Source organism: Psittacula echo, assembly GCF_963264785.1.
Source record: "Psittacula echo genome assembly, chromosome: Z".
NCBI lineage: Eukaryota > Metazoa > Chordata > Aves > Psittaciformes > Psittacidae > Psittacula > Psittacula echo.
This window is the reverse complement of record NC_137742.1, coordinates 48,601,714-48,627,821: the sequence shown is the minus strand read 5'-3', so window position 1 is coordinate 48,627,821 and position 26,108 is coordinate 48,601,714. Positions and strand designations below refer to the sequence as shown.

Below are 26,108 nucleotides of genomic sequence, written 5' to 3'. Positions count from 1 at the left end.
AGAGGTGGCACATGGGGGAGTGCTGGAGTTAACAGAGGTCCTGGCTCTGTGCTCCCCACTGATTCTACAGTTTGCTGGGAGCATCTCCATACAGACAAACAGGAAAAGGTACCAACCTCTGTATTACTGGAATCAAACAAAAATAAAATACTAGGAAATATCCTAGTTATTTTTCTTCCCTCAGCTTGTAATTTGGGGAATTCTGGAAGGTCAGAGGAAGTGAACAGCTTGCAAACTTGTCATGATTAAACATAAAACTGAAGTGGTAATACCATTGAGGAAAGCAAGGAAAGCTTTTTTTGTTGTTACTATATACTAATATTCTTCTAATTTCAACTTAAATCTTTGTCAGAATTCTCATATAATCTATTGCATTCAGGTAATATCAAGTGAAAAATTGTAGAACTGATTTGCGGTATTGCAGTTACACAACAAAGCAATTTTACGTAACCTTCAAAAAGACCCCATTGCCTGTAATTCACTGTGCCAGCACTGAGTTTTACTGAAATGTGCACCCCATGAATAGGGCAACTATACCTGACATGTAGGTGTTTTGTCATAGGTCAGTGCAACCCACCATAACATAAACAATTATTTGCATGCACATGTCAAATCTTTTTCATTTAGCTTGTCATATACTGGAATGCTCTGATGGCCTGGCCCAGGATGTCATCAGCACCATAGGGCAAGCGTTCGAACTTCGATTTAAGCAATACTTGCGATGCCCTTCTAAGATACCTACTTTCCATGATAGGTGAGTGCGATTGCAGAAGACTGCTGAAGGATCTTCTTTAGCTTTGTATTTACTTAATAAAATGTGCTGTGGATGCAGTTGCTGGAGACAGACAGGATTTAAACACTTAAGAAAGAGATTTCTGCTGAATTAGCAAAGCATCATTTGCCTAATGAATATGGAAGGAGCACTATCATTTTAAGAGAATGGGCTAAATATGGGTTTCATAGTAAACTTATTGAAATAATCATATGTTTTCTGTTGTAGTTAGTAGGCAGAGTTGGATGGCCAAGAATGGATGTTATTTGTGGCATTTCCTCATTGTTACTGTCATAGCAGCTCTATCAATTTAGATGAACTAAGCTAGAGTTGCTGGGCTTCCAAAATTCCTAGTGATGTTTCACTATTTCTGATGTTAACCAGGATGAAGTTTTTAGGAATGTGATGTATTGTACAAAGGCTTTGACTGTATTGTTCTTTGGAAGATACAAAATATATCTGCTTGTATATGCTTGAAAGGTTGGGATATAGCATTCTGTTTTCTTTGGTGAGCTGTGTTTTTGATAGGGATTATTATATGCGTGCTAACATTAGTACAAATTCCAGTGAGCTGGTACCCTGTGTAATCTCTTATATCAGAGTAAAATGGGTATATAGTGAATATAAAATGCTACTATCCTGATCTGCAAGCATTCTGTACTCTTTTAGTTTACTTGTGCAAATGACTGTTAAATTTAGGCTGAAACCACAAATACTACCTCTTAACTTTCTGAAGTTCTTCCAGATTTATACTGGTGATGGAGCAGCCATTATTAAAGTCAAAGGTTTAGAGCTTATTCAATCAATCAAGTAATAATATTACAAATACTACTGCAAGGTTAAATAAAATTGTTTGTTAATGTATTTTATAATCGTCTTTAAAGCTAAGTAAAACCATCCTTTACTCAGTATGAAGAATTTAATCCATTGTAAAGGGGTTTTAGAGTTTGTCTAAGCGGAGAAGGTTTGCTGCATGATCCATCATGGCTTCCTGATTTGTAGTGGTAGCTGATTTGTCAAAATAATATGCAGTAGTGATCCCCTGGCAGGCAGTCTTAATATGCTGCAAGTATCAAGCTGTAAGTGACTTTCAAGCAAGGGGCAAAATAAAACACTTTCTTACAGGATGCAAAGTTTTGATGAGCCATGGATGGAGGAAGATAATGAGCCAACAGAACAACATGCCTATTACAACAACATCCCAAATAAAATGCCCCCCCCTGGCGGCTTCATTGATGCCAGGCTCAAAGCAAGACCTCCCACTGCTGCAGATACAGCTCAGGTCAGTGTAGTTGCATCTCTGCCCTCTTGCTGATGGATCCCAAATTTTTTTAAAATGTGTATTTTAAGATGGTTACATTTGGACCATTTATAGCTCTTAGTCCTTCATGTGTGTCTACCTTCCTTTTGAACAGGCAGCCACAAATTAGGAAGGTTCAGAACAAAAAGAAGGAGATGATTTCTTCATGGTGTTAAAAGATTACACACGTTCAAGGAAGAGAAATCCATGAGGGTCACTACATCTGTATGCTTCAGAGAGTATCAAATAATGCGCACTAACTGGGAAAGATTTGATGCAGAATCGTTTAAATGATCTAGGACAATCATTACTAATGGTTCATTATGTTAGTAACTCAGCAGTGATCAGTAATCAGTAGGTTTCCAACTCACGTTTCACTGAGGTCAGCTTGGTTATCTCTGCCAACAGATCTTGCTTTTGATGAGAGTCCCTAGATTCTAGATTTTGCTTTTGACAGCAATGTCTACCATTGCTGTTGAAAGTTTGACTGTGGTATTGACGTAGCGAACTCCAAGAGGAGTTTTCAGATGCAGCACACCTCTGCTTAAATCCAGAAGTGCCTTGTCTGTAGACAACATCCTCCCTTCAGTACCAGAATGCATCCCCTGGTACTGATCTGAGTTTTTCAGCTCATGCTTGGAGAGTGCTGGGAGCATCTTCTGGTCCCAGGTGTGTTTCTGTGGAATGCTTTTCCAGGGCATAGTTGTCAGGGCTTGTTGTGTAAAGACAAATGTATTGAAGGAGACAATGCATCATTTGGGATTGCAGGGGTTAATAAAAGCAAGTAGCAGGGAAGTTTACACGAAGGTCACCATAATATCTTACTCCTACACAAATGCATTTTTGCTATATATATTCTGACACCATGATGAGTTGGAAATGAAGAGTGGGAGAACACAGAATACATGCCAAGGAAATTGTTAGAGCCCTTCATAATTTATCTGAGCATTTTAAAGGCAATTGAAAATTTCTTTGCACATGTGTCCATTCTAGTCTGCAGCAGGATTGGGAGGAGACCAAACCTATTACCAGAATCGTCACTTAGGAGACAAATTTGGTGAAGACTGGCATCGTGTGCCTGTTAAGCAAGGTGAGTTTTACTAGTTTTCGCTATAATACTGCAGGAGGTCTGGGATGGGCAAAGCATGTGGAAGTCTGATGCCTCAAAATCTTAAGTCAATGAACTGCACTTTGTGATAGATTCCTTTTTTCCGAATTTTAACGTTGATGGCAGAGAAAAGCATTTGGTAATTACTTCTGGATAAATTATTAAATGCACACCTTCATAAAATCTTCTCTTTTGCATGGCAGTTCACAAATAAAGTTGCCCCAAATCTTCAGTTCTCTAGCTTGCCATGTCTTAAAACTCCAGGGTATTTAAAGACAGGCTGCATGGTCTGTTCTGAAAATCTGACCCACTATGGTATGCAAGATGGAATTTCCAAAAGAAGAGCATAATGTTAGCAGGTTTTTTAAATATGGAGCAATACATGTGTTTGCATATGATCTCTGCTCCATGAATAACAAATAATGCTTAATATTCTTTTTGTTCTCACCTATGAATTTTAAGCAAATCACATCAAAATATACATACGAAATTTCACCCTATCTACCTTTGTGTGACAGCTTTACTGTGTTTCTGGGGACACTTTTGGAATGCCAGAATATGTTATCTGCTGTTAGTCTGCACACATTTGAGGATTTTATTCCATTTCCTCCTCTCATGACTCCTCAACCGTATATCATTTTTGAAACTGACAGTCTGTATTTACAAAAGTTTTCTTTCCTCCTGAATAATACCTCTCCCCGAACCCTCATTGAAACTGGATACAGTGGAATATCCACATTGAAAATGGTTATAGTTCTGAATCCATTCCTCAATATTTCTTTCTATTAGATACTGCAGTTACTGACTTTACATTTCTCCTGGAAGTTTTAAACCTGTGATAATGGGGTATGATGTCAGTTGGTCATTATAACAACACTGTTCTGTCGAATACAAAAAAAAAGACAAAAAATCTTGAATTTTATAGGATCTCTGGATATGCTGGAAGAGAAATCACAAGTAACCTCAACAGCAGAAATGCCAACATATGTAAACACCCAGCATATAAATGTTGAAGCTCTACTGGCACTCCAGGCAGATGCTGAAAGTACCTTCAGTGGAACAGCAGATGATACCAAAGCAAGCAGCCCAGGGAAGGATCTGTTTGACATGAGTAAGTTACCTTCCTGTTCACTCCCTTTTCTAACAAGTGACTCAATATACTTATAGAATCATAGAATAGTTAGGGTTGGAAAGGACCCTAAGATCATCTAGTTCCAACCCCGCTGCCACGGGCAGGGACACCTCTCACTAAACCATGTTACCCAAGGCTCTGTTCAATCTGGCCTTGAACACCGCCAAGGATGGAGCATTCACAACCTCCCTGGGCAACCCATTCCAGTGCCTCACCACCCTCACAGTAAAGAATTTCTTCCTTATATCCAATCTAAGCTTCCCCTGTTTAAGTTTTAACCTGTTACCCCTTGTCCTGTCAACTACAGTTCCTGATGAAGAGTCCCTCCCCAGCATACTTGTAGGCCCCCCTTCAGATACTGAAAGGCTGCTATGAGGTCTCCACTCAACCTTGTCTTCTCTAGGCTGAACAGCCCCAACTTTCTCAACCTGTCTTCATACGGGAGGTGCTCCAGTCCCCTGATCATCCTTGTGGCCCTCCTCTGGACTTGTTCCAAAAGTTCCATGTCCTTTTTATGTTGAGGACACCAGAACTGTACACGGTACTCCAAGTGAGGTCTCACAAGAGCAGAGTAGAGGGGCAGGATCACCTCCTTTGACCTGCTGGTCATGCTCCTTTTGATGCAGCTCGGGATACGGTTGGCTTTCTGGGCTGCTAGTGCGCACTTGAAGCCAGCTCATGTTCATTTTCTCATTGACCAACACCCCCAAGTGCTTCTCCGCAGGGCTGCTCTGAATCTCTTCTCTGCCCAACCTGTAGCTGTGCCTGGGATTCCTCCGAGCCAGATACAGGACCTTGCATTTGGCATGGTTAAACTTCATAAAGTTGGCATCAGCCCACCTCACAAGCGTGTCGAGGTCCCTCTGGATGGCATCCCTTCCCTCCGGCGTATCAACCAAACCACACAGCTTGGTGTCATCAGCAAACTTGCTGAGGGTGCACTCAATCCCACTGTCCATGTCACCGACACAGATGTTGAACAAGACCGGTCCCAACACCGATCCCTGAGGGACACCACTCATTACCGGTCTCCAGCCGGATATGGAGCCATTGACCACAAATCTTTGTGTGCGGCCATCCAGCCAGTTCTTTATCCACCGAGTGGTCCACCCATCAAATTGATGTCTCTCCAAGTTAGAGACAAGGATGTTGTGTGGGACAGTGTCGAACACTTTGCACAAGTCCAGGTAGATGACATCAACTGCTCTGCCCCTGTCCATCAGTTCTGTAGCCCCATCATAGAAGGCCACCAAATTGGTCAGGCAGGATTTCCCCTTAGTGAAGCCATGCTGGCTGTCACCAACCACCTCCTTGTTTTTCATGTGCCTTAGCATGCCTTCCAGGAGAGTCTGTTCCAAGATTTTGCCAGGCACAGAGGTGAGACTGACTGGTCTGTAATTCCCCGGGTCATCCATTTTCCCCTTCTTGAAAATGGGGGTTATATTTCCCTTTTTCCAGTCGTCGGGAACTTCACCTGACTGTCATGATTTTTCAAATATGATGGCCAGTGGCTTAGCAACTTCATTCACCAGCTCCTTCAGGACCCGCGGATGGATTTCGTCAGGTCCCATGGACTTGTGCACGTTCAGGTTTTGAAGATGGTCTTGAACCAGATCCTCTCCTACAGTGGGCCTAGGGTCTTCATTCTCACAGTCCCTGCATCCACCTTCCAAGACTTGGATGGTGTGGTCAGAGCCTTTGCCAGTGAAGACTGGGGCAAAGAAGTCATTAAGAACCTCAGCTTTCTCCAAATCTCGGGTAGCCAGTTCTCCTAATAGCTTCTGGAGAGGGCCCATGTTGTCCCTAGTCTGTTTTTTATTCACCACATACCTATAGAATCCCTTCCTGTTATCCTTAACATCCCTAGCCAAATTTAGTTCTTACTGGGCCTTAGCTTTCCTAACCTGGTTCCTAGCTTCCCGGACAGCATCCCTGTATTCTTCCCAGGTCGCCTGTCCTTGCTTCCAACTTCTATAAGCCTCTTTTTTCCTTTGAATTTTCCTCAGCAGCTCCTTATCCATCCAAGGAGGTCTCCTGGCCCTCCTGCTGAACTTCATTCTAGTTGGGATGCAACACTCCTGAGTTTGTAGCAGGTGATCCTTGAATAATAACCAGCAGTCTTGGTCCCCCCTGCCCTCTAGGGCTGTATCCCATGGAACCTTACTAAGCAGGTTCCTGAAGAGGCCAAAGTCTGCTCTCTTGAAGTCCAGGGCAGTGAGCTTGCTGCACGCTCTTCTCACTGTCCCGAGGATCTCGAATTTGACCATCTTATGATCACTGCAACCAAGGCTGCCCTGGAGCGTCACATTTCCAACCAGCCCTTCCCTGTTGGTGAGCACGAGGTCAAGCATGGCACCTCTCCTTGTCGGCTCCTCTATTACTTGCAGAAGGAAGTTGTCTTCCACACAATCGAGGAACCTCCTGAATTGCTTGTGCCGGGCTGTACCGTCGCTCCAACAGATGTCAGGGTGGTTGAAGTCCCCCATGAGAACAAGGGCCTGTGAGCATGAGGCTGTTCCTATCTGCCTATAGAGCACTTCATCCACAGATTCCTCTTGATCAGGTGGTCTGTAACAGATCCCCACAGTAATGTCCCCCATCGCTATTTTCCCTTTAACCCTGACCCACAAACTCTCTGTCGACTGCTCACCTGTCCCCAGACAGAGTTCCATACTCTCCAGCCTACCCCTAACATAAATAGCAACTCCCTCTCCCCGTCTGCTCGGCCTGTCTTTTCTAAAGAGCCTGTAACCTTCCATTCCAACACTCCAGTCATAGGAGCCATCCCACCATGTTTCTGTGATGCCTACCATATCATACCCCCGTAGATGTGCACACATCTCTAATTCCTCTTGTTTGTTCCCCATGCTATGGGCGTTTGTACAGAGGCATCTGAGCCGAGCTCCAAATGAAGCCGGCTCGTTGGCTGGAGCGGCTGGAATATCTCTGCATCGCTCCGAGCATTTATTGTAGGCGCTGGCAACTGACTGGGTGTGTTGGGATGGAATGATGCCCCCGTCCCCCAGTATGTCTAGTTTAAAGCATCTTTGACCAGTCTGGCAAGCCTCCTACCAAAACCACTCTTCCCCTTCTTTACCAGAGCAGCTCCACCAGCCCCCTGTAGACTTGGCCTACAAACTTGGGTCCTGTGCTCAAGACACCCAAACCCCTGATTATGACACCACCCTTTTAACCATTTATTAACCTGGCAATTGTGCATTAGTTCTGTATAAAAATAATTATAAAATTCCCCAAATTTTAGTATTCCTGGTAGAATTATGCTGAATTCTGGAATTCAAGGTGGTTTCATATAGAACTGAATAAAAATAAGGGTGGCTGAAGATTTTAAGCTAGTTTGAATTATATCTGAGTTGAGTTGCAGTCTATGCTATCTTTAGCATCACAGGCAACTACTTCAGAAGAAAGATAAATCAGGAGGCTTGTCATGCAGGAAAGTGAAAGAGTGCATGGCTGGAGAATTAGCGTCAGTCTGTCCTGTGAATATGTTACTAGGAAGTCAATGCATACCACAAAAGCTTTGTGCAAGTTTCCCCCCCTCTTTGAGAGGGAAATTAAAAGGCAGTTATCCCTTGCTCTGGATAAGTATACTATACAGATCTATACAGATCTACCCATCTGTTCCGAATCTGAAGTCATCTTTTCCAAAATTAGAATCATAGCCATAGCTGTAAAACTGCTTTTAAGCTTCAGTCATAATTTGATGTTGCTGCTACCAGTACACATTGTTTTCAGCCTTGAGGAGACACTTAACAGGAAATACTCGGAAAGCATTATAATGCACAGAAAATTTTCTTTGTTTTTCTACTTTTCCTACCTCCAATCAGTTGCTGACACATGATTTTTTTTAATTCAGTTCACATAATCAAGAGGCAGTGAGACAAAGCAGTTGGTGCCTATATGTTATTTGTAAAATAACATATCTACGTTTCCGTTATCTCAGTGTACATAAAACTGTCTTCCTGGCATGATTTTGCTGAGATATGGCTCTATTTCCACAGCTTGGGGAGATTTTGTATTGAAAGGAAGGGTGACGGAAGAAACTTGAGAGAGTATGTATCTGTAAATATAGATCTGAAATGAGAGAAATCTGCTGTCTGAAATCAGAGATGTTAACCTTGATTTCTAAGAGTCTATACCTTTAAAACATGCACATGCTTGCTTCCATTTTGTACACATCCTTTTCCTAAGAATAGGGAAAATCATTTTCTTGTCTTCCAATCTTCATTAACCTTTACTACCATTGGATCATTGAGGAAAAGTAGTATTAGAAAATGTATCACCTAGCCTTAAGTTAGTAGTTTGTCAAGATAAGCACATTTGACTCAGTGCAGAGTGCAATGAAGTGAAGACATATATAAGTTGTTCGTAAGAATCAGCTGAAGTATCCATAAGCTGTGACAGCACAGTATTTACCCTGTTTCTCTGAGCTAAATTAACCTCTCTGTGGCGCCATGCAAACATGGCTAGGTACACCTTGCATCTGAGCAGACTATTTAGAGCTGGTGTATTGCTCCACCATACTGCTCTGCAGATGTCCTTGCCTAAGACTAGTGGGAAAAGAGTAACACCTCTTTTTAATATGCAGTAGTTGGTCAGATGGAGGTCTGGCAAGGGGAAGGAGCTTCCAGTAAGTAAGTACAGCATATAATGAAGCACCGACTGACCTATTTACTGTTTCTGTAAGACTGTTCGGATCTGTAATGACACATCTTTCTGTTCCACTCTACAGAAAGTAGCACTGAGTTCAGGATATAGCTGAGGTTTAAAAGATGTTTCCCTGAGGCTGATTTCAGCTAGGTAAATCACGTTAAAGGTATTAGCCTGTGTCTAAGTTGCAAAGTCCTCTTCGTAGGTGGAGGCTAGGGGTAGGCTGAGTGGTAAGATTGGCTGATTTGTTCTAGACATACCCGTGGGCTGGAGACTCAGTAATGGATTATTTTTAAATTAATATGTTGTTTCAAGAGAAACCAGATATAATGAAATTGGGTAACCATATTATGCAATTTATTTGAGATGAAACTGTCTGATGTACCTGGTAAGGCAAAAAAAGATCTCTGCCTGTTACAAGGGCATATAAATGCAACTGTTGACAATAGCCGTTACCAAAATAAAAGCAGTAACTTTCAAAACCTCCTGCCAAGGTTTGGTCTGATTTTTATCATCAGCTTTCTGTGCATAACATACATTTTTAACATATTACACTCCTCAATCTCAACAAAATCCTTTGATCAGTAGGCCTAGCACTATACCTTCCCTCAGTTTTTTCATAAAAATAAAGGGATGTGGTTATAACACAAATTAAATCTAGTTAAGAACATCTGGAATATCACCATTTTTAACATGATTTATCTATGAATGATCTTGTCCTTGTTTCTCTTTCCATAACCAGAACCATTTGAAGATGCGCTCAAGAACCAAACATCTGAGGCTGCACTGAGGAAATCCACCTCCACAGGATGCACCAGTCCTCCTTTATCCAGACGAGCTGACTGGACTGTAGCTGAAGACCTGAATGCAGAGCCATGGTACCAAGGAGAGATGAGCAGGAAAGAAGCAGAACAGCTATTAAAGAAATGTGGAGACTTCCTCGTGAGGAAGAGTACCACGAATCCTGGCTCCTATGTGCTGACAGGCCTGCACAATGGACAAGCCAAGCATCTTCTTTTGGTGGACCCAGAAGGAACTGTAAGCACTGACTCCTCAGTCATACAGGAGGTTTCTGACAACACATTTTCTCTAAACGTGTTTAATCTTATTTACAGTTTTTTAACAACTGATCATACTACAGCCTCATATCTCTGATATGCCATCACATCTCTAATTCTCTCCCTCGTGCCTAGCAGAAACCCAGTGCATGATTTTTGCACATTGCAGGGAACCTTAGGGACCTGATTCCCTAACAAGGTCAAGCTTAGGCCACTGCAGTACTCTCTTAGTCAAAAATGCAGCTTAGCCACTTCTTTAGCCTTCCTGCTGGGAAGCTCCCATTGGCTGTGCAAGTTTAGCCCGCATGCCAACATAAGCCCAGGGCTTATGTACAGGGGACTGTACTGGGGAGCTGGGGTGAATCTGCTCCACCTCTTTGCTGCACAGGAACACCCTTGGCTGATAAAGGGACCCTCCAACAGCAGGATGAAGAGGGCAAGGGAGCTCCAGTTTTCTCTGTCTGCCTGGTCCTTGTTCTGAGGAGGTTTAGTCTCATCTGAAACAATTCTTGGTTCCTGGTAGCGAAAGTGGGCAACTCCTTTTCCTCTGGTAAAGGGCAACTTTAGATGATAAGCACCAAAGTAAAAGAGAAACTCCCATAGAGGAGTTAGTCTGTTGGCAACTGTTTCAGATGAGAAACCTGTGGCAGAATTATGCTGGTTCTTCAGAGTCTGTAATGCTGTGGTGAGAAATGCCAGTGGTATTTGCTGTAATTACTTTTGCCACATGAGGCCAGTCAAAGAATGATTTTGCACTGTTTAGGTGCCAGCCACCTAGTCCTGGGCTTGACTGGGACATCAGCCTGGGGAACTGGCCCTTCCCCTCCTTTGCTAAACTTTTGCCAGCAGCTTGGTGACCCCTGCAGCAGGGCCCTCTAGTTCTCCCTTCAACATAAACCCACGAATTGCTGTTACAGGCTCTTACAGGGAAAACACTGCTTTGTGCCATAGCAAGTGAAGGGATGCTATGTCCCACCGGGAGCTCTTCTGCTCTGCTAACTGCATGAAGTATTGTGATGACTCCCGGGACATTTTCCTCCTGCAGAGGACAGAGGACTGCTTCTAAGAGCAGCGCTAATTTGCTGACCTCCTTGTGTAGGTACCTGCTTGTTCTCTGTACCTAATCCCCTCCCTCATGCTACTTGTGATACGCCGTTATGGCCCAAATGGCTCGGAATCTCCTTGCTTAGGAGGCACAGCTTTTCCACAGCTGTGTTTGTGTTAGCTGCACTGTCTATATGATTTGTGGGATCCTGACACAGCTCCTGAGCAGCCCTATTTGAGACTTGTCGGAGTGGAGAGTCATCAATAAAATGCCAGTGTGTGGCCAGCCACAGCAGCATGCCAGCAGCTTACATTTCTTCTGTGTGGCCTCAGCATGATTATTCATAATCACACAAAGGCTACCTGAGAATTCATTTCACACACAAATTACCCAGCTGTATGTTACAGTTCTTCAGGGTGTGTTTTCAGAGCAGAGTTAACTGTCCTGTTTCTTCTGCTCTCATCCAGCTGACAAAAAACCCCGAAAAAAACCCAAACTCTAGTTCAGGTAAAGGAAGCTTGAAATGGAGGACTGCAGGATTTTTGCTGGATTTGGAATTAGGGCTTGAACTCTAGTGATTGGCAGAGCATATTGCTTGTTGTGAGAAAAATCTCAGCTGAGTTAAATGCTCTGAAAATGTGTTATTCTGCATACAGATACTGCTGTTTTAAAGAAAACTTTTCATTTTGAAAGCTTTGAAAAATTACAGAAAATGATGTTTCAAAGCAAAATTGGGAGAGCCTGTTGATTTTCTTCAGTGACTCAGCTACCTGCAGACTGAGCAGATAGCATAATTTGCCGTCAAAATTTTTTGTTTGTATTTTTACCTTGTGACATCCTCTGCTAAGTTTCTGGCAGTTTTGCTAGAATTTAATGATGAAGACTGAAATATTTCAAGAGAGGTGCCCACCACCGCGTTAGCTGGCTTTGGAAATTTTTAACAAAAGTTGTTCTCTGTTTCTGAGAAAAGTTCAAGGAAAATAGATGACATGCCTCACTTCAGAGCAGTGCTTACAGGCTTTTGCTTGAGGCAGTGTAGAGCCATCTCAATACAAAGCTTTATTGCAGCATGACATTTGCTAGAGAGGACTTCTGATCGGCAGATGGAAGCTGTATGACTAACTAGTTTTAAACAAAGGTAGGAAATGTTTCATGAAGATGTGGTTAAGTAATTAAAGATTGTTTTGTAATATAGATTAGGTTTTGGCCTGTCCTGGTAACTTTGACTGTTTCATCTTTCAAAATGAGTTTCCTTTTGTCGTGAGTATACTAATTTGCTTATCAGGATGCTGGTGCAGAAGGCTGGTAAATGGGCTAGAAAAATTATGTCCCCTGCCTTGGAGTGCTTTGGTTTCAAAGGCATAGCGGTGTACCATGCAGCATGGGACAAACCCGAGCCAAGCACATGTGGTGGCTGGATCACTTTTGGGAAAAGGAATTTTCTAGCACCTGAAGAGGAAGGAAAGCACAAAGATGCTGAGGCACATGGAGAAGCCGGGTTGTGGCGTCTCTGAAAGGACAACTTTTTCTAATGAAAAAGGTGAAAACACTCAAAGGGAGCAGGTGGTCTCTTGAAGAGGAAAATCTGATCTAAAACCCCAGCTTATAGTGAAACAAGATGTTGTGCAGAAAGTTTTCAAGCAGATCTATTAAAAAAGAATAATAGAAGTAGACTGGCCCATAGGTAGCATGCAAAGTATCTGTTTGGAGAAAATAGAGGGAGTGAGACAAAACCTCCAGAAATGCCAAACTTCCATTGGTTTTGGTAGAAAAGGGGTGAGCCTCTAAAACATGGTAAATTGTGACAGAGGATTTTAGTGTGAAGTTAAGAGAAAAAGTATTTTGCTCTTTAATTTATCTTCTTGCATCCTTTTTTTTAAGGTTCGCACAAAAGATCGTGTCTTTGACAGCATAAGTCATCTCATCAATCACCATCTTGAGAATAATTTGCCAATAGTTTCTTCTGGGAGTGAACTCTGCCTGCAGCAGCCTGCTGAGAGGAAGTACTGACTCCAGATAACTATTTTAGTTTTTGTAATTTGTAAGCTATAACAGGCAGAAATTGCAGATCTGAAAAAAACCCCATGTACATTAAAAAAAATGTGGATATTCACATATATTTCATCAGTATGTTTTCTTTAGGTTTAATAAGCCCCATTTCACATGGTATACTTGAAAATTCTCAATGCTTTATGTAGACATGAAATCACAGTAGAAGGCTTTCTTAAAAAGTAATTTAAATGAAATTGTTCAGATTCTCTAATGTGAATATTGACAGTGTATATACACATTATATATATAAATACAATATATATTTATATTTTCCAAGTCAGTCTGTTGATGGTATAGAACTATCTTCTGCGCTATGTGTTTTTACCAGAAGAAAAAATTCCAATTGTAATTGTTCAGATAAAAATGGAATTCATCAGTCTCAATTTCTTAAGAAAAGGAGTATTGGGAATCTTATTTCTGCTTTTACCTAAAAAGCACAACTATGGGGATCACAAGTGGATTATGCTGGTTAGCCATGGAAGGAGTCTGAATTCAGCAATTAGTATTCCAACTCAGAAATTTAGCATAAAATGGTTTTTAAAAGCATTATTCTGTGTCACTGATATTGAAATAATTTTCTCTTTCTGATGTCAAGTTTGAATTCTTATATGATGCTACTCAAAACATTCGTATCTTGCTTTAACAATGATTTTGTGTGATCTTTCTGTGTATAAAATGTGTGCATTTGATTTTTCTAATGATAATATAACAATATTCAGTAACTTTAATTTATTAATTTGAGTGCTAAGGCTATTTATAAATAGTTCTCTGCTTATAGTGAAGATCTAGGTGTCCTTGACTACCAGTCTCCAATGAGGTGTTACATACCAATTAGGCAAGTTCAAATAACTTGCGTGTAATAGGTTTAGTACAAGATGTACATGATTGTTCAGAGACATAACTGAAAAATCTTTTCTTCTTATAAACAGTGAAAACTATCATGGCTCAGTGGCCATTTGCATTTACCTACCAAAACCTTCACTTTGGCCTTCAACAAGTGATAGGTATTGCGAATATACTGCTTTTCTGTAAATAGCAAGTTGAAAAACACATGTACTAAAGATGCATTTCTAGCAAAATTGTCCTTGGCTTTTGGTACTGGGAAAGGTTTTTAGAAAGATTTGTACTCTTCAAATGCAAACACTACATGAAGTTATTTTCCTATTTACAAAGCTTATCAAATGCCAAATTCAATAGACATAGTTCCTATAAAGGCAAAGTTTGTGCCAGAGTAAGGATTTAGCCTTCAGTGTTCCAAGGTTGTCTCTAGAACCAGCATCTCAAATCAGAACTTCAGACCTGATTCACAAAGGCTGTGACTCAGCAGGGTAAGTCTAGGTTAAGCACCTGCCTACCTTGAAGTAGTCAATACTTAAATCTACTTAAAATTAGATTTGGTTTTCAGAATTTGCTCAGTTTAAAAATTTGTCAGACTACAAGCGAACTGACTGAAGGAGTCATTCAGGTAGGATCATCTAATTAAAATTTCTGATATATTTTGCCTGTACCTTCTGTTTTGAAATATAGCGAAGTTGCAACTTGGGAAGTTTGGTTTTGCTTGATCTCAAGAACAAAAATGATTGAGGCACCTAAGACGAATCATATGAGCAGTGAATAAAAATACACTTTTTTATTTAAGACATTCAGAAGCCAAACTATGACATTAGTGAACCAAATACTTGTGATAAATTTTATTGTGAATACTAATTAGTTGTTATTTCTAGATCTGGGTGGGAACTGAGGGCAAAGGAAAGTAATTAAATGCTGCATTGCAACCCAAATTAGTATGGTGCTGAGGTTAGTGGAATTCTTACATTTGGGTTGTCCTTTCGCCAGGTTGGAAATTGCAAAAGAACATGAGGAGATCTTATACCCCAAAGCAGTATTCATCAGAACTACTTTATTTAAGAGCATCCATGTCTCACCATATTCCAGTTTCAAGTATATCAGTTGCCACCATTTCTGTCATGTATAATATTTGTCATATCATGCTCCCATCTCCCTATAGCCATGTCCTGGAAAGTGTTTAGTGTGATATCACTAACTATAGGAGAAGGCCTCTTTTTTACTTTGAATGTTGTATATCACTTCAGTAAGAACCAGATGCCAACCCCTCTTAGGTGCCTTCAAAAATCCCACCTGCTGCCTATGTCAGTTTTAAATTCCTAAATACCCTGTCAGTGTATGCCTGGAAGAATGTGACAAGATATGGGTGTATGAATGAAGGCACTAAATATACACAGAAATAAGAATCTAATTTTTTTTTTTATCATCTTTAATAACTTAGCAGCCACTTAGCTGCATGTTTTGGAAATTAAAGCAGGTGGCAAGGAGACACAAAGTGAAACAGCTTGACAGAAATATTTAATTCCCCAGACTACCTTTCACAAACTCTGCCTCCAGGAAAATGTGGCTATTTTAAGCTTCTCTGTCAGCACAGCCAATTTGCCCAGCTCACCATGCGGATTGATGATGCAAATGTTACACGTAGCTTAATCAGATGAACTTTGGCCCTAGGTAATGGTAGTGCCTTTGAGCTGCGACAGTGCCCCTGCTGCCACAATGGTCCAGCAGATCCTGTCTGGCCAGATGTGATGATGCAGAGGCTTTTCTAAGTCACTGAGAACCAAATGATCTCAAAGCTGCCAAGGAAGAAGGGGCATGTGGACCAATCAATTCTCCTTTCATGGATCCTGCCATTGCTTTATGTCACTGTTACTTTGATAGGTTTGGCTTTCCGCTGTATGAAAATGGTATAAAAACTGCATAGACATTTATATAGCAGTTCCAAACCTGTTTTTGTTAGAGCTCAACAACGGCTAATTGAACCTGCTAGAGAGGCAGGGCTCATTTCTGTGAAAAGCCAATACTGACAGCAATTTAAGAGAAGTAGAAGTTATGAGATAGGCTCAAATGCTGTGCAGTTGGCTGAAAACCAGGCTGCTGACAGCATAATAATTTGAGCCTTTTAGTGTTTACCTTTGGTTCTTAGTCCCCTCACCTTTTGTTTTTACTCTTTTTTATGCAATCCGGAAGGCTGGACACTTGCTGGTGATAATTCAGTACTGTGACTTTAAAAAGGGGGATTTTACTTGAATGAACAAATTTACTAGAGGCAATAGAAATCACTTGTGTTTAGACAATATTATGGTATCCTTTGATTTTTCCCAGGTAAGAGCTGAGCAGTCAGAAATGAAACTCTAAATATCCTGCAAGACTGACTACATTGATTTTGAGTAGTATCTGATTATCAGGTTTGATTCCAGCTTTGTTGCAACTATGTGAATTCTGGGTAATGAAAACACATTCGATTCCTCCAAACAAAGAACTTGCAGGAGGGAACCAAATGCTTCTGATTCATTTTATTGTAGGTCTAGAATGAATACTAGAGTAATAAAAATTTCCAGTGTGGCTGGCAGTGGCAGACTGGATATTGATGTACAGTTTCAGGTACTTCAGATGCTGCAGAAGCACGGAAACATCAAAGGTAGAAAATGTGATTTGAAAACCAAATTACCTTCTGACTTCAGTGGGTGTTTGCTCAGAGTGAGGACTCCCCAGGTTTCCTTCCCTAAATCAAAAAGAGGATGTTCAAATTGGTCATGCCTGGGTGGAGACTACAGGAGCAGACAGAATTTCCATGGCTTACTGCCTGCCTCCCTGCCCAGGGCTTTGCATACACAGTGAGGATAGAAGGTTATACAGTAGCTTCCCCCCGCATCTTACAGAGTTCACAATGGGAGGTAACACTTGTTCTGCCAGAAACCTCTGCCACACATGTTCAGTACAAGCTTGAACAAAGGACGTAGTCTTGGGACCAGGATTTGAATGCAAAGCACGCACTGTCACCGGAGGAAAATGTTTACTAACAGTGTGGCAAATGTCACCTGCCAGCGCTAGATTTTCTATATCCTGGGTTCATTCTTTTTATCCTCTGTAGAATAATATCTCACATTTCTTATCATCGTGGTCCCCAGGCACCATGTTGTACAGTAAGGTTTGGAGAATTTAAAAAAATGTATACCATGGTGCGATTGCTGCTGGCACATCAAGCGCCAGATGCCAGCTACAATGTATCATAATAGAATTGATGCATATTTAGGTATTTGTAAGTAGCAAATGCTCCATTTGAAAACTTACAGTTTTGCAGCCTCCAGGAAATTTGCAGCTCTAAAGAGAAAATTTGGAACTTGTGAATGTTCTAACAAAAGGTTAAAAATCCTGTTTTCAAGCCTTTGTTCTTAGCATCCAATGTCTCTCTGAAGTAAGTGGTAGAACCAAGGATTTATATTAAGTAAATCGTATTTGCATAAATGAAGTCTCAGCTGAAGTAGCAGACACACTTCCCTTTTTATCTTTCAGACATTTTCAAAATATGTCTGCATAAAATCCAAATTCAGGTTTACTTTAGTCTATGTCAAAAATAGGTTGATTTTACACGGTCTTGTTGCGTGAACCTAGGGTTGCACTCTCCACAAATCTATGCTTGCTCAAAGCTGTCAGGAGATGGGGAAATTCCCAGTAAGAGCTTTGTGCTCAGCTGTACTTACTCTACTAACTCACACACAGTGTCTGTGGACCTTGCTCACGTCTGCATTGGATGCAGCTGGGATGAGGGCAGGCCTGTGGAAAAGATAACACGGACAAATAATTTGCCTGCAGTTAACCAGAGGCCTGGATAGGAGGTGGAAAGCTGTCTTGGTAGAGAAAAACCCAGGGATAAGAAGTGTGAAGCCTGGAAACATGAGCCAATAGGCACATAAGCAACTAATGGGAACTGCGAAATACTGAGGCAATGACTACTGCACATCTCCTTTTGGGACATGTACGTTGATAAGACCTGATCTGTTTTTCTGCATACTCCAACATAAGCATCTTGTATGGCTTCCACTGAGAAAAAGTGGGGCATTTTTTTTGTCTCAGTAACAGGGCTGAGATTTCAGAGCTGCACATTTCTAGCAAAGGTACCACATAAAGAGTGTTTAAACCTTTTTTTTGACAACAGAACAGGCCATGGAAACCAAAGGAAGGAACTAAAAATCTAAAGCTGGGTGACTCATTCTGCTACCCCACTTCGTAGGAGACAGCATGGATGACTCAGAAAAGGAAGGTAGCCTCAGATTTGAGATTAAGATGCAGATCTACATTTTATGTAACTGTCGTGAAGGTAAAATAACATACAGGTCAAATGACAACTTTTTCCAGCAGTCCTCCTTTACTTTTCCTTGAGGCAAAACCCACCGAACACACCTGGGCATATACTCATGCCAAATAAGTGAAATTTTATGAACTGAAGAATGTAAAGATTATAATTGGTATATATTTGTGTCCTTTGTGTCTGAATTGGTGTGGTAATTGCTTCTCAGTAAAGTCCTGCAGAGTTAAACCTCAAAAGAAGTCAGGTTTTTCCTTTTGAGGTAAATGTTTTTCTTTGCATTGTGTGGGCAGCAACAACAAAACAAAAAAGTGGCTATTTTGCTGTGAAAGGGAGTTTGACTGTACATTTTTTATTTATTAATATTTGTTACTTTTAGAAACATTTTTAACTGAGAATTGCAGAAAAAAATAATGTATGTGGAAATATTGTGATCGTTTATATTCCCAACCACTTTTGTGAATCTCAAGTTCTTGCCTGTCTGCTGATTGTGGTATTCTGGCTATAGAGGCAAATTTTGCCTCTGAGGAAGTCCTTGAGCAACAGAATTTTGAATATAAGTGTTATACAACTGTTTTCTGATTATTCAGTTTGTATAAGATTAACCAAAGTAATAAAATAATCAGCACTACTGTCAGATTGAAATGCATGCAAAGTGAGCTTGAGTCTTTTCTCCTAGGCCTACTTTTTTTTTTGTTTTGGTGTGGTTTGTTGTTGGGTTTTTTGGGGGTTTGTGTGTTTTGGGTTTTTTTAATTTACCTGAAGGAATGCTCATTTTGTAGCAGAATAAATTAAATTCTACAAAGTTAACCTGGATATTGCATAAGTCAATTAACTGCTCGTCTCAGTAAAAACAGAGATAAAAGTTGTCCGAGGACCAAATGGCACATGAGGAGTTTGACCTCAGTTACACTTTCTTTACACCAGAGGAGCTCTACTTACTTTAGCAACACTGGTCTCCACAAGTTCTTTTTCAACAGATACCATTTTCATGATGAAAGTAATTGCTTGTACAGTCCCTCTTTCTGGGCCAGATGATGCTGTCTCCTGAAAAGTTAGGGTTTGTGCTTGGCACACTGAATAGGTGAGGGTAGCCAAGGGTAGCTCACTCCAAGGAGAGTGAATGCAAGGACAAGCTACATGCAAAAGCAGGTATTTAGTGGATTGTGGAGGGGAGAAAGGCTTCACATCAGAAGGGCACTTAGCTGGACTGATGTCCCCAAAATCGCCTTCCTTCACCACCCACGAGTCTCCTTGTAAAAGCCCTTCCCTCTTACCTGATTGAAGAAAAGTCGAGCCTGGGGTTGCCCTGAGAAGTTACGTTGCTCTCAGGAAGAATAAATGCATGGTCTGAAGGCAGCACGGGCACCAGGACACCTCTGCATGCCTCTGCATGGTGTCTCCACACCACCCCAGGGGAGGCCTGTTGTGGTTTAAGTCCAGCCGGTAACTCAGAACCACACAGCTGCTCGCTCATTCCCCCTCTTCTTGTCCCCCGTCTCCTGGAGGGATGGGCCTCAGGGTTGCTGCAAGCCTCTCAGCTAACGGTGGCCAAGCAGAAACTCCTGGTCCCCGCTGCTGTGCCTGCCTGCCATGAGAAGGCAATACCCCCAGCACAGGGCAGCCATGGGGTTCACAGCTCCCCTCTAAGTCAAGGGTCTGAGCTGTGGCCTTGGTTCTGTTGGTGGCACTACCCAGAGTGGATGCCAGCACATCTCACGACACCCAAAATACAGCCTCTCCTTGTAAAATGTGCCTTCCCAAGGGAGCCGCTGTGAGCGGTGCTACTGGAGCAGACAGCCCTGGGAGCAGGTGAGCCCAGGGACTTAGTCCACTCCCAAGAAAGCAGGGCAAAGCCTTCCTCTGACCCAGGGACAGTGGAAACAGAACCTACCACCTTCGACTGCATGGCATTCCCTTAGGCACAACACCCAGCGTGAAAGTGCACGTTTTCCACAGAAGGCCTAAGCCTTCTTTAAAGTTCTTTGAAAAACAATTGCCACACAACTTTGGTTTAAAGGTTTAAGATTTAATTAAAAGTTTTCAGAATGTCTATGGTACCTAATGAGTTGAAAATGCTCTGCAAGACTGCTGGCAATAAAAGACTCTTGAAAAGACTCTTGTGAAAGCCTTGTCTCCTTAAGTGCTTTGATTTGCATTTCTTTTGTAATCCTGAATATAAATAAATATTCCAATTCAAGAAATAGTATGAATAAAATACCTCCTTTGTAGCTTTTGCTCTGCATAAAACCAACTGCAAAAGGGAGACCTAATCTAGTTTCTTGCATGCTCAATCAGCCTAGATGATGAAAAGCTTGGATTCTAGGATGTATTTTGAAGAATTTTCTAATATTTTAGGGTGAAATAAGCTATTCTCCATCCTTTACAGGTTCGAGGATAGGATATCTTCCTGATTGCTTATGGTCCACTGCTGTTAAGCCCTTGACTTGGTCCTACTTCAAAATTTTGCTCAGAAATGTTTCAGAAGCTGTGCTTTACCTAACAGTCTTAAGTGGGTATATCTCACTGTGACATATATCCATAACAGTCTCTTCAGTCCTGAATACTCAGTAAATTACACTATCAGTGTTACATGTGAACCTATGAATCTTAGGAGCCTGCTTTAAGTACAGCAGGGTAATGAACTAATAAAATATCCCCACAGCTCCAAAATAAGAGAAGGAAATCAAAGCAGAGTGAAAGGTTTTTGCATTGACATGCAATCACATGGCCTCCAACAGTGGAGTTTGCTTGCATTACTTGTACCTTGCATCAACTCTGACAATAGCTAAGGCTAGACTCTGGCTGTTAAAACTAACTTTTATGTGCATGTTTTTGGACTTTGACTATTAAAGTTGTTCTTCTTTTTTTCACCTAAGCAGTGAGAATTGCATAACATCCTTGTTGGTTTGGGGTCAGCCACAATGTTTTCTCAAACTGTTGCACTGCTAAGGCCTTTCTGCTCTACAATAGCAGGGAATGCTGCCATGTGCCACCACCTCGTGCACTAACACTTAGAAGTATACAAATATTTTAGCTGCAGTTTTCAAAGACACAACTTCAGTGGAGAACTTCCACACTGAAAATACAGACAAATAGCACTATAAGATCTAAAAAATTAAGCAAGCCACGGCAATGCAAATGTCAGCTCTGTTTCACAAAACTACAGAGGTGCTGACCCAGCCCTGTATCTGCAGTTCATACAGTTATATCACGCTTAGCTTAGCTTTTTCTTCTTAAGTAAGTGCACCACTTTTCAACATTTTTAGTAGAAATTATGTCATATTTAATACTCTTTTTCACAGTTATTTCATTCAAATAGTTTTTCTTTGTTCTTACACCTAACAGCATAAAACATTTACAAGCAACTTGTAAAAGATAATCACAATGCAAACCTCTAAATCTAATTTCATTCTTTAAAATGAAAGGCTTTTGCTACATACATTATACATTGTACATACTTGGAAAGATTAATGCTGCTGCTTTAAATGATTAAGACCAGAGTAAAAGTGAGCTCTTCCAAGCTGTGCAGGCCATGTATTAAAAAGCCTCAACTACTTCTTATTGTGCATAAGGCAAGGTGTGGTTTGAGACATTAAACACAAATCCTTGAAAGAGCCTAATAAAGTTAGATGCTTACATTCTTACTAAAAGACAATGGAATCAGTTTCAGAATTCCCCATCAGTATCCACTGAAGCCTCCAGCCATAAAGTATGATTGATGGAAGTTCCATGGGCCACTTCCATGGGGACTTGAAACAAAATGTTTATGAAGTACGAATGGCTCTAGGTCCCAGGGAATCCTTCTGATGCTGAACACCATTCTGCACTGAGGCTGGTAAGGCACTGATGAACCATAAAGTTGCATTCATACAGGTTTCTCTGGAACAGCCTCTCAAAGGAACAAGTCTGGGGCTTCAGGTCTTCAAACTAAACAGGCTTTCATTCCAGATCCAAGGCAGGGTCAGGTATAAAGGGAGATACGCCCTTCAGCATGATCCTGTTGTACCGCATCTTCACTCTTGTATCTGCAAAAGTGCCTGGAGACAGTAGAAGCACAGGGTCCCACTGCCTGAAAATGGGATCTTGTTCCACTGTCTGACTCCTTTCCAAGGAGAATTTCTAATGCATTCCCATGCTGTGGTAGTGCCTGGACAGAAAGAAGGAACTCCACAGGAACCCGTTGTGGTTCACTGTTTTCTGAAATGATATGTCTCCGTTTCAGAACTAGAGAATCTCAGCTCAGGTAGTGCATTCACAATGTACGCAGGTTTACATAGGTTTGCCATACATTTATAAATACATTGGAAATAGTAAGTAAAAATATATGCATTGAAACAGTACATACACTCGATACACATGTATAGTCACATTTTAACTACTTTAAATAGTGAATGTATATAGCCTCTCTCTGTGGTTATTTACTACTGTTTGTTTAAAATAAGTTGTGAAATGCCACAGTGACAACTGTCATGTTGTCTTTCACTAAACATGAAAAGTCTGAATAACAGTGAAAAAATTAAAAATACTGCAGTGATATGACATGTTAAAGTTCCTGTCAGTTAACAGCTACTACTTCATTTCAAATATCCCCATTGAAACACATCTATTTGTATAATCTGTCACTCTACACTATATACTGCAATACAATGTTTAGCATAGTGTAAACTTTTACCAAATGATGACTTTTTAGTAAGGAATTGTACAAATATACAGCTATTTATGCCACATACCTATAAGGCCATTAACGTAACAGCAAGATACATATAAAGAACTATAATCACCAACATACGTAATGAGTTTCTCTCCCAGTCAGCAATCATTTTCCAATCATCATCAGTGTTTAGTGAATGCTTAAGTTTCTAACAGGTTTTGTTGATCTCTTGCAAGATCAGGCTGTGCAAAATGCAGTCTTTATCATGCAATGCCATCATGATGCACAATATCATTATACGTCCACGACTCTGTCCTGGCTGTTGAGTAGAATGAAAGGGTTTTTCTGCATCGGGTGTGTTACTGAATGAACACCCAAAGCAAACGATTATTGATAAATACGTTCTCAAAGTTAAATAAATGGTTAGTGTTTTCCCCTGTGACTTAAGTGCACAAGTACTTAAACCACACTTGTAGTTTAAATCTAAAAGCCACAGAAAGGTACTTGTCTCAAGGAGTCCTTTACTTACAGATGTTTCCATTGTGAAATGAAAATTCATTTTTCTCAGTGATACACGATGGAATTTTCTTTGGTGGGAAATCCTCCTTTGGCTTCTGGGCATTGCTGCTGCTGGATTTACTTCGACTGTGATCTGGCGTAGGCGGAACAGGCAAAGACCTGGACACCTTGGATTTCACCAGGCAGCCACAAACAAGGCGAAAGAAGGCCCGACGCATTTCCTTACTGGCCAGAGTGTAGATGATGGGGTTCATTGCAGAATTGATAACTGCCAAAGCAATAAACCAGTTGGCTTTGTACAAGACAGAGCACTCCCTGACTTTGCAGGCCACATCGATGAGGAACAGGATGAACAGCGGAGACCAACAGGCAATGAAAACACTGACAACAATCACGACAGTCCTAAGGAGTGCCATGGACCGCTCCGAGTTATTGTGGTTAGTGACATTACGACTGCTGGACTTTACCAGGATGTAGATACGGGCATACAGGATGACGATGGCAACCAAAATGGCTATGAAGATACTAATGCAGAACACAACATACTTCTTGGAGTAGAGAGGCAAAATTGTTGAGCAGTCTGGTAAGTTGTTTATACAGTTCCAGCCGAGGATGGGTAAGGCACCCAAGGAAATTGAAATAAGCCAGCAGGTACCAATGAGAAGGAACACTCTATATTTCTTATTCGCATCATAAGGCCTCATTTTAATCATGGTCAAATGGCGCTCAATAGCTATTGCTAGAAGGCTGAAAGTGGAGGCTCCCAGGGCAACAAACATGCTGCCTTCCCTAATGAACCAGATTGTGGAGGACAAGCTCAGAGTTTTCTTCCCAGACATAAGAATGTTTACTTTGTAAACAACCCCGGCTAGAAGATCACAGAGAGCTAGATTGCCTATAAAAAAGTACATGCGGTTGTGAAATTTATTGTTTTTCCATATGGCAATCAACACCATCAAGTTTTCCAGGACTATGAAACTACACAGGATCAGAAATGCAACAGTGGGCAGGTCTATGTTATCTGTTGCCTTTTCCCTTAAAATAAGCTTTCCTGTGTAATTATAATGCAGTACAATCAGAGAGTCCATCTCTTCATTTCCTTGAGGGCTGACAAGAGCATCAGCTGGCTCGGTAACTGCTGCCATCATTTGTTTGACCATGCTGGACTCCTCTTCTTTAGTATCACAAGAACTTAGTTTCGATAACTTTCCACAAGAGGGAGATCAAGCCACGCTCCTCCAAGCACTCCTCTGGGCAGGCGGTGTGGATCCTCAGCTCCAGCCACCTTCACATATTAATTTGGGAGACTGGCTCCCAAACCAGGTTCTGAAAATAAAATCAAAAGATGCAACATAAATCTCACTGTCCTCCCAGGTCACCCACGGCTCACGCGGGTGCTCGAGCTGCAATATACACCCAAGAGACAAAAGGGGTGCTGGTTATGATGGGGCAGCAAGGTCTAGCATTGCTGCATGCTTATCAGATAGCTGTGCGTCAGCTGTCTGCCATGCTCTTCACAGATGCAGCTCTGCTCCAGAAATGTGAGGGCAATGTGGAGAACTGCTCATTGGTGTTTTCCCCTACAAAATTTCCATGCTGAAAAAATGCAGAGGAGTGGTGAGAAGGATTAGCAAACAGTTACAGCAAGCCCCAGCATGCACAGCAACCAGCTCACTCCTTCTCAAAAGCACCTAACCGTATGTGATGCTATCAAAAGCACCAGGGCAAACTCAGTGCTTTATAAGCTTATCCTTGTTCCCCATGCAGACTTAAGGTAGCAAAGACCCTGAGAAATTTGGTGTCAGGTCTTGATGCCAATCTGTGTGATACCAATGCCTAAAATAACAACTCACTGCTAATGGTGCAAAATGATGCTATTTATGATTAAGGAGATCCTCTGAAGGCCAGTAATTGTAAAATCAATCCTACTTCCTATTCAAATTAGTTGGATTTCTGCTGCCCCTTTTAAAATAAACACAGCAAGTCACATCTTTGTAAGTATTGCTTGTACGTTTTTGTTCTTTTTTTTTTTTTTTTTTTGCATGCCTCTACATGACATATTTAACGTGTTATAACAACTCGAATTGTCCTTCTCAATTTACTTCTGCTCTTCTTTAAGCTATGACTTAGATTGACTGAAGTGTTTTCCTATAGATTTTGGTAGGTAGCATTTTCACAGCAGATCTGCCTGGTTGTCTTTTTCCATTGCCAGAGCTAGAGCTCCTGATATTACCTTTTATTTACTTACAGGTCACAAGCATTTCTCAAACACAAGGGTTGAACTAGATGATCTTTAAGGTCCCTTCCAACCCACACCATTCTATGATACTATAATTCTATATACAGGTTTCTTAAGATCACAAAACCAAGTTGTGTTCCAGCACTCTGTTTTGGGCACTTGAAAGTGAGAGATGAATTTCTAAGTGCCTTCTTGAAGAAGGGAGGAGCAAACCATGTCCCAGATGAATGTAAAGAGATTTAAAGGATGACCCACACTCATCCTTGTGTTTTCTTATCCTCCCTTTTCCTGGGTTATCTCCATCAGAAAAGAAGTAATCTGACAAAAGCCTACAGTGAATTGACTTGAATATTTTAGTGCATGCAGGATGCTTTATAATTATTTTCTGAGAAAATAATTTACCATT

At 41.2% G+C, this 26,108-nt stretch overlaps 2 protein-coding genes across 2 annotated transcripts in view; one reads left to right on the top strand and one right to left on the bottom strand.

The window, feature by feature from the left end:
- SHC3 (SHC adaptor protein 3) overlaps window positions 1-13,093 on the top strand; it is a gene marked incomplete at its 3' end in the record, with an annotated part of 56,755 nt that extends 43,662 nt beyond the window's left edge. Inside the window, exons 7-12 of the mRNA XM_080638314.1 lie at window positions 628-754; window positions 1,898-2,054; window positions 3,066-3,162; window positions 4,106-4,291; window positions 9,723-10,018; window positions 12,965-13,093. Of these exons, the coding sequence (XP_080494440.1) occupies window positions 628-754; window positions 1,898-2,054; window positions 3,066-3,162; window positions 4,106-4,291; window positions 9,723-10,018; window positions 12,965-13,093 (992 nt within the window). The remainder of the gene's footprint in view (window positions 1-627; window positions 755-1,897; window positions 2,055-3,065; window positions 3,163-4,105; window positions 4,292-9,722; window positions 10,019-12,964) is intronic.
- Window positions 13,094-23,465: 10,372 nt separating this feature from the next.
- S1PR3 (sphingosine-1-phosphate receptor 3) lies at window positions 23,466-24,611 on the bottom strand (the record flags this gene model as incomplete). The annotated part of the gene is made up of 1 exon (XM_080637125.1): window positions 23,466-24,611. The coding sequence occupies one exon, from the start codon at window positions 24,609-24,611 to the stop codon at window positions 23,466-23,468; it is 1,146 nt and encodes a 381-aa protein (XP_080493251.1).
- Window positions 24,612-26,108: the final 1,497 nt, after the last annotated feature.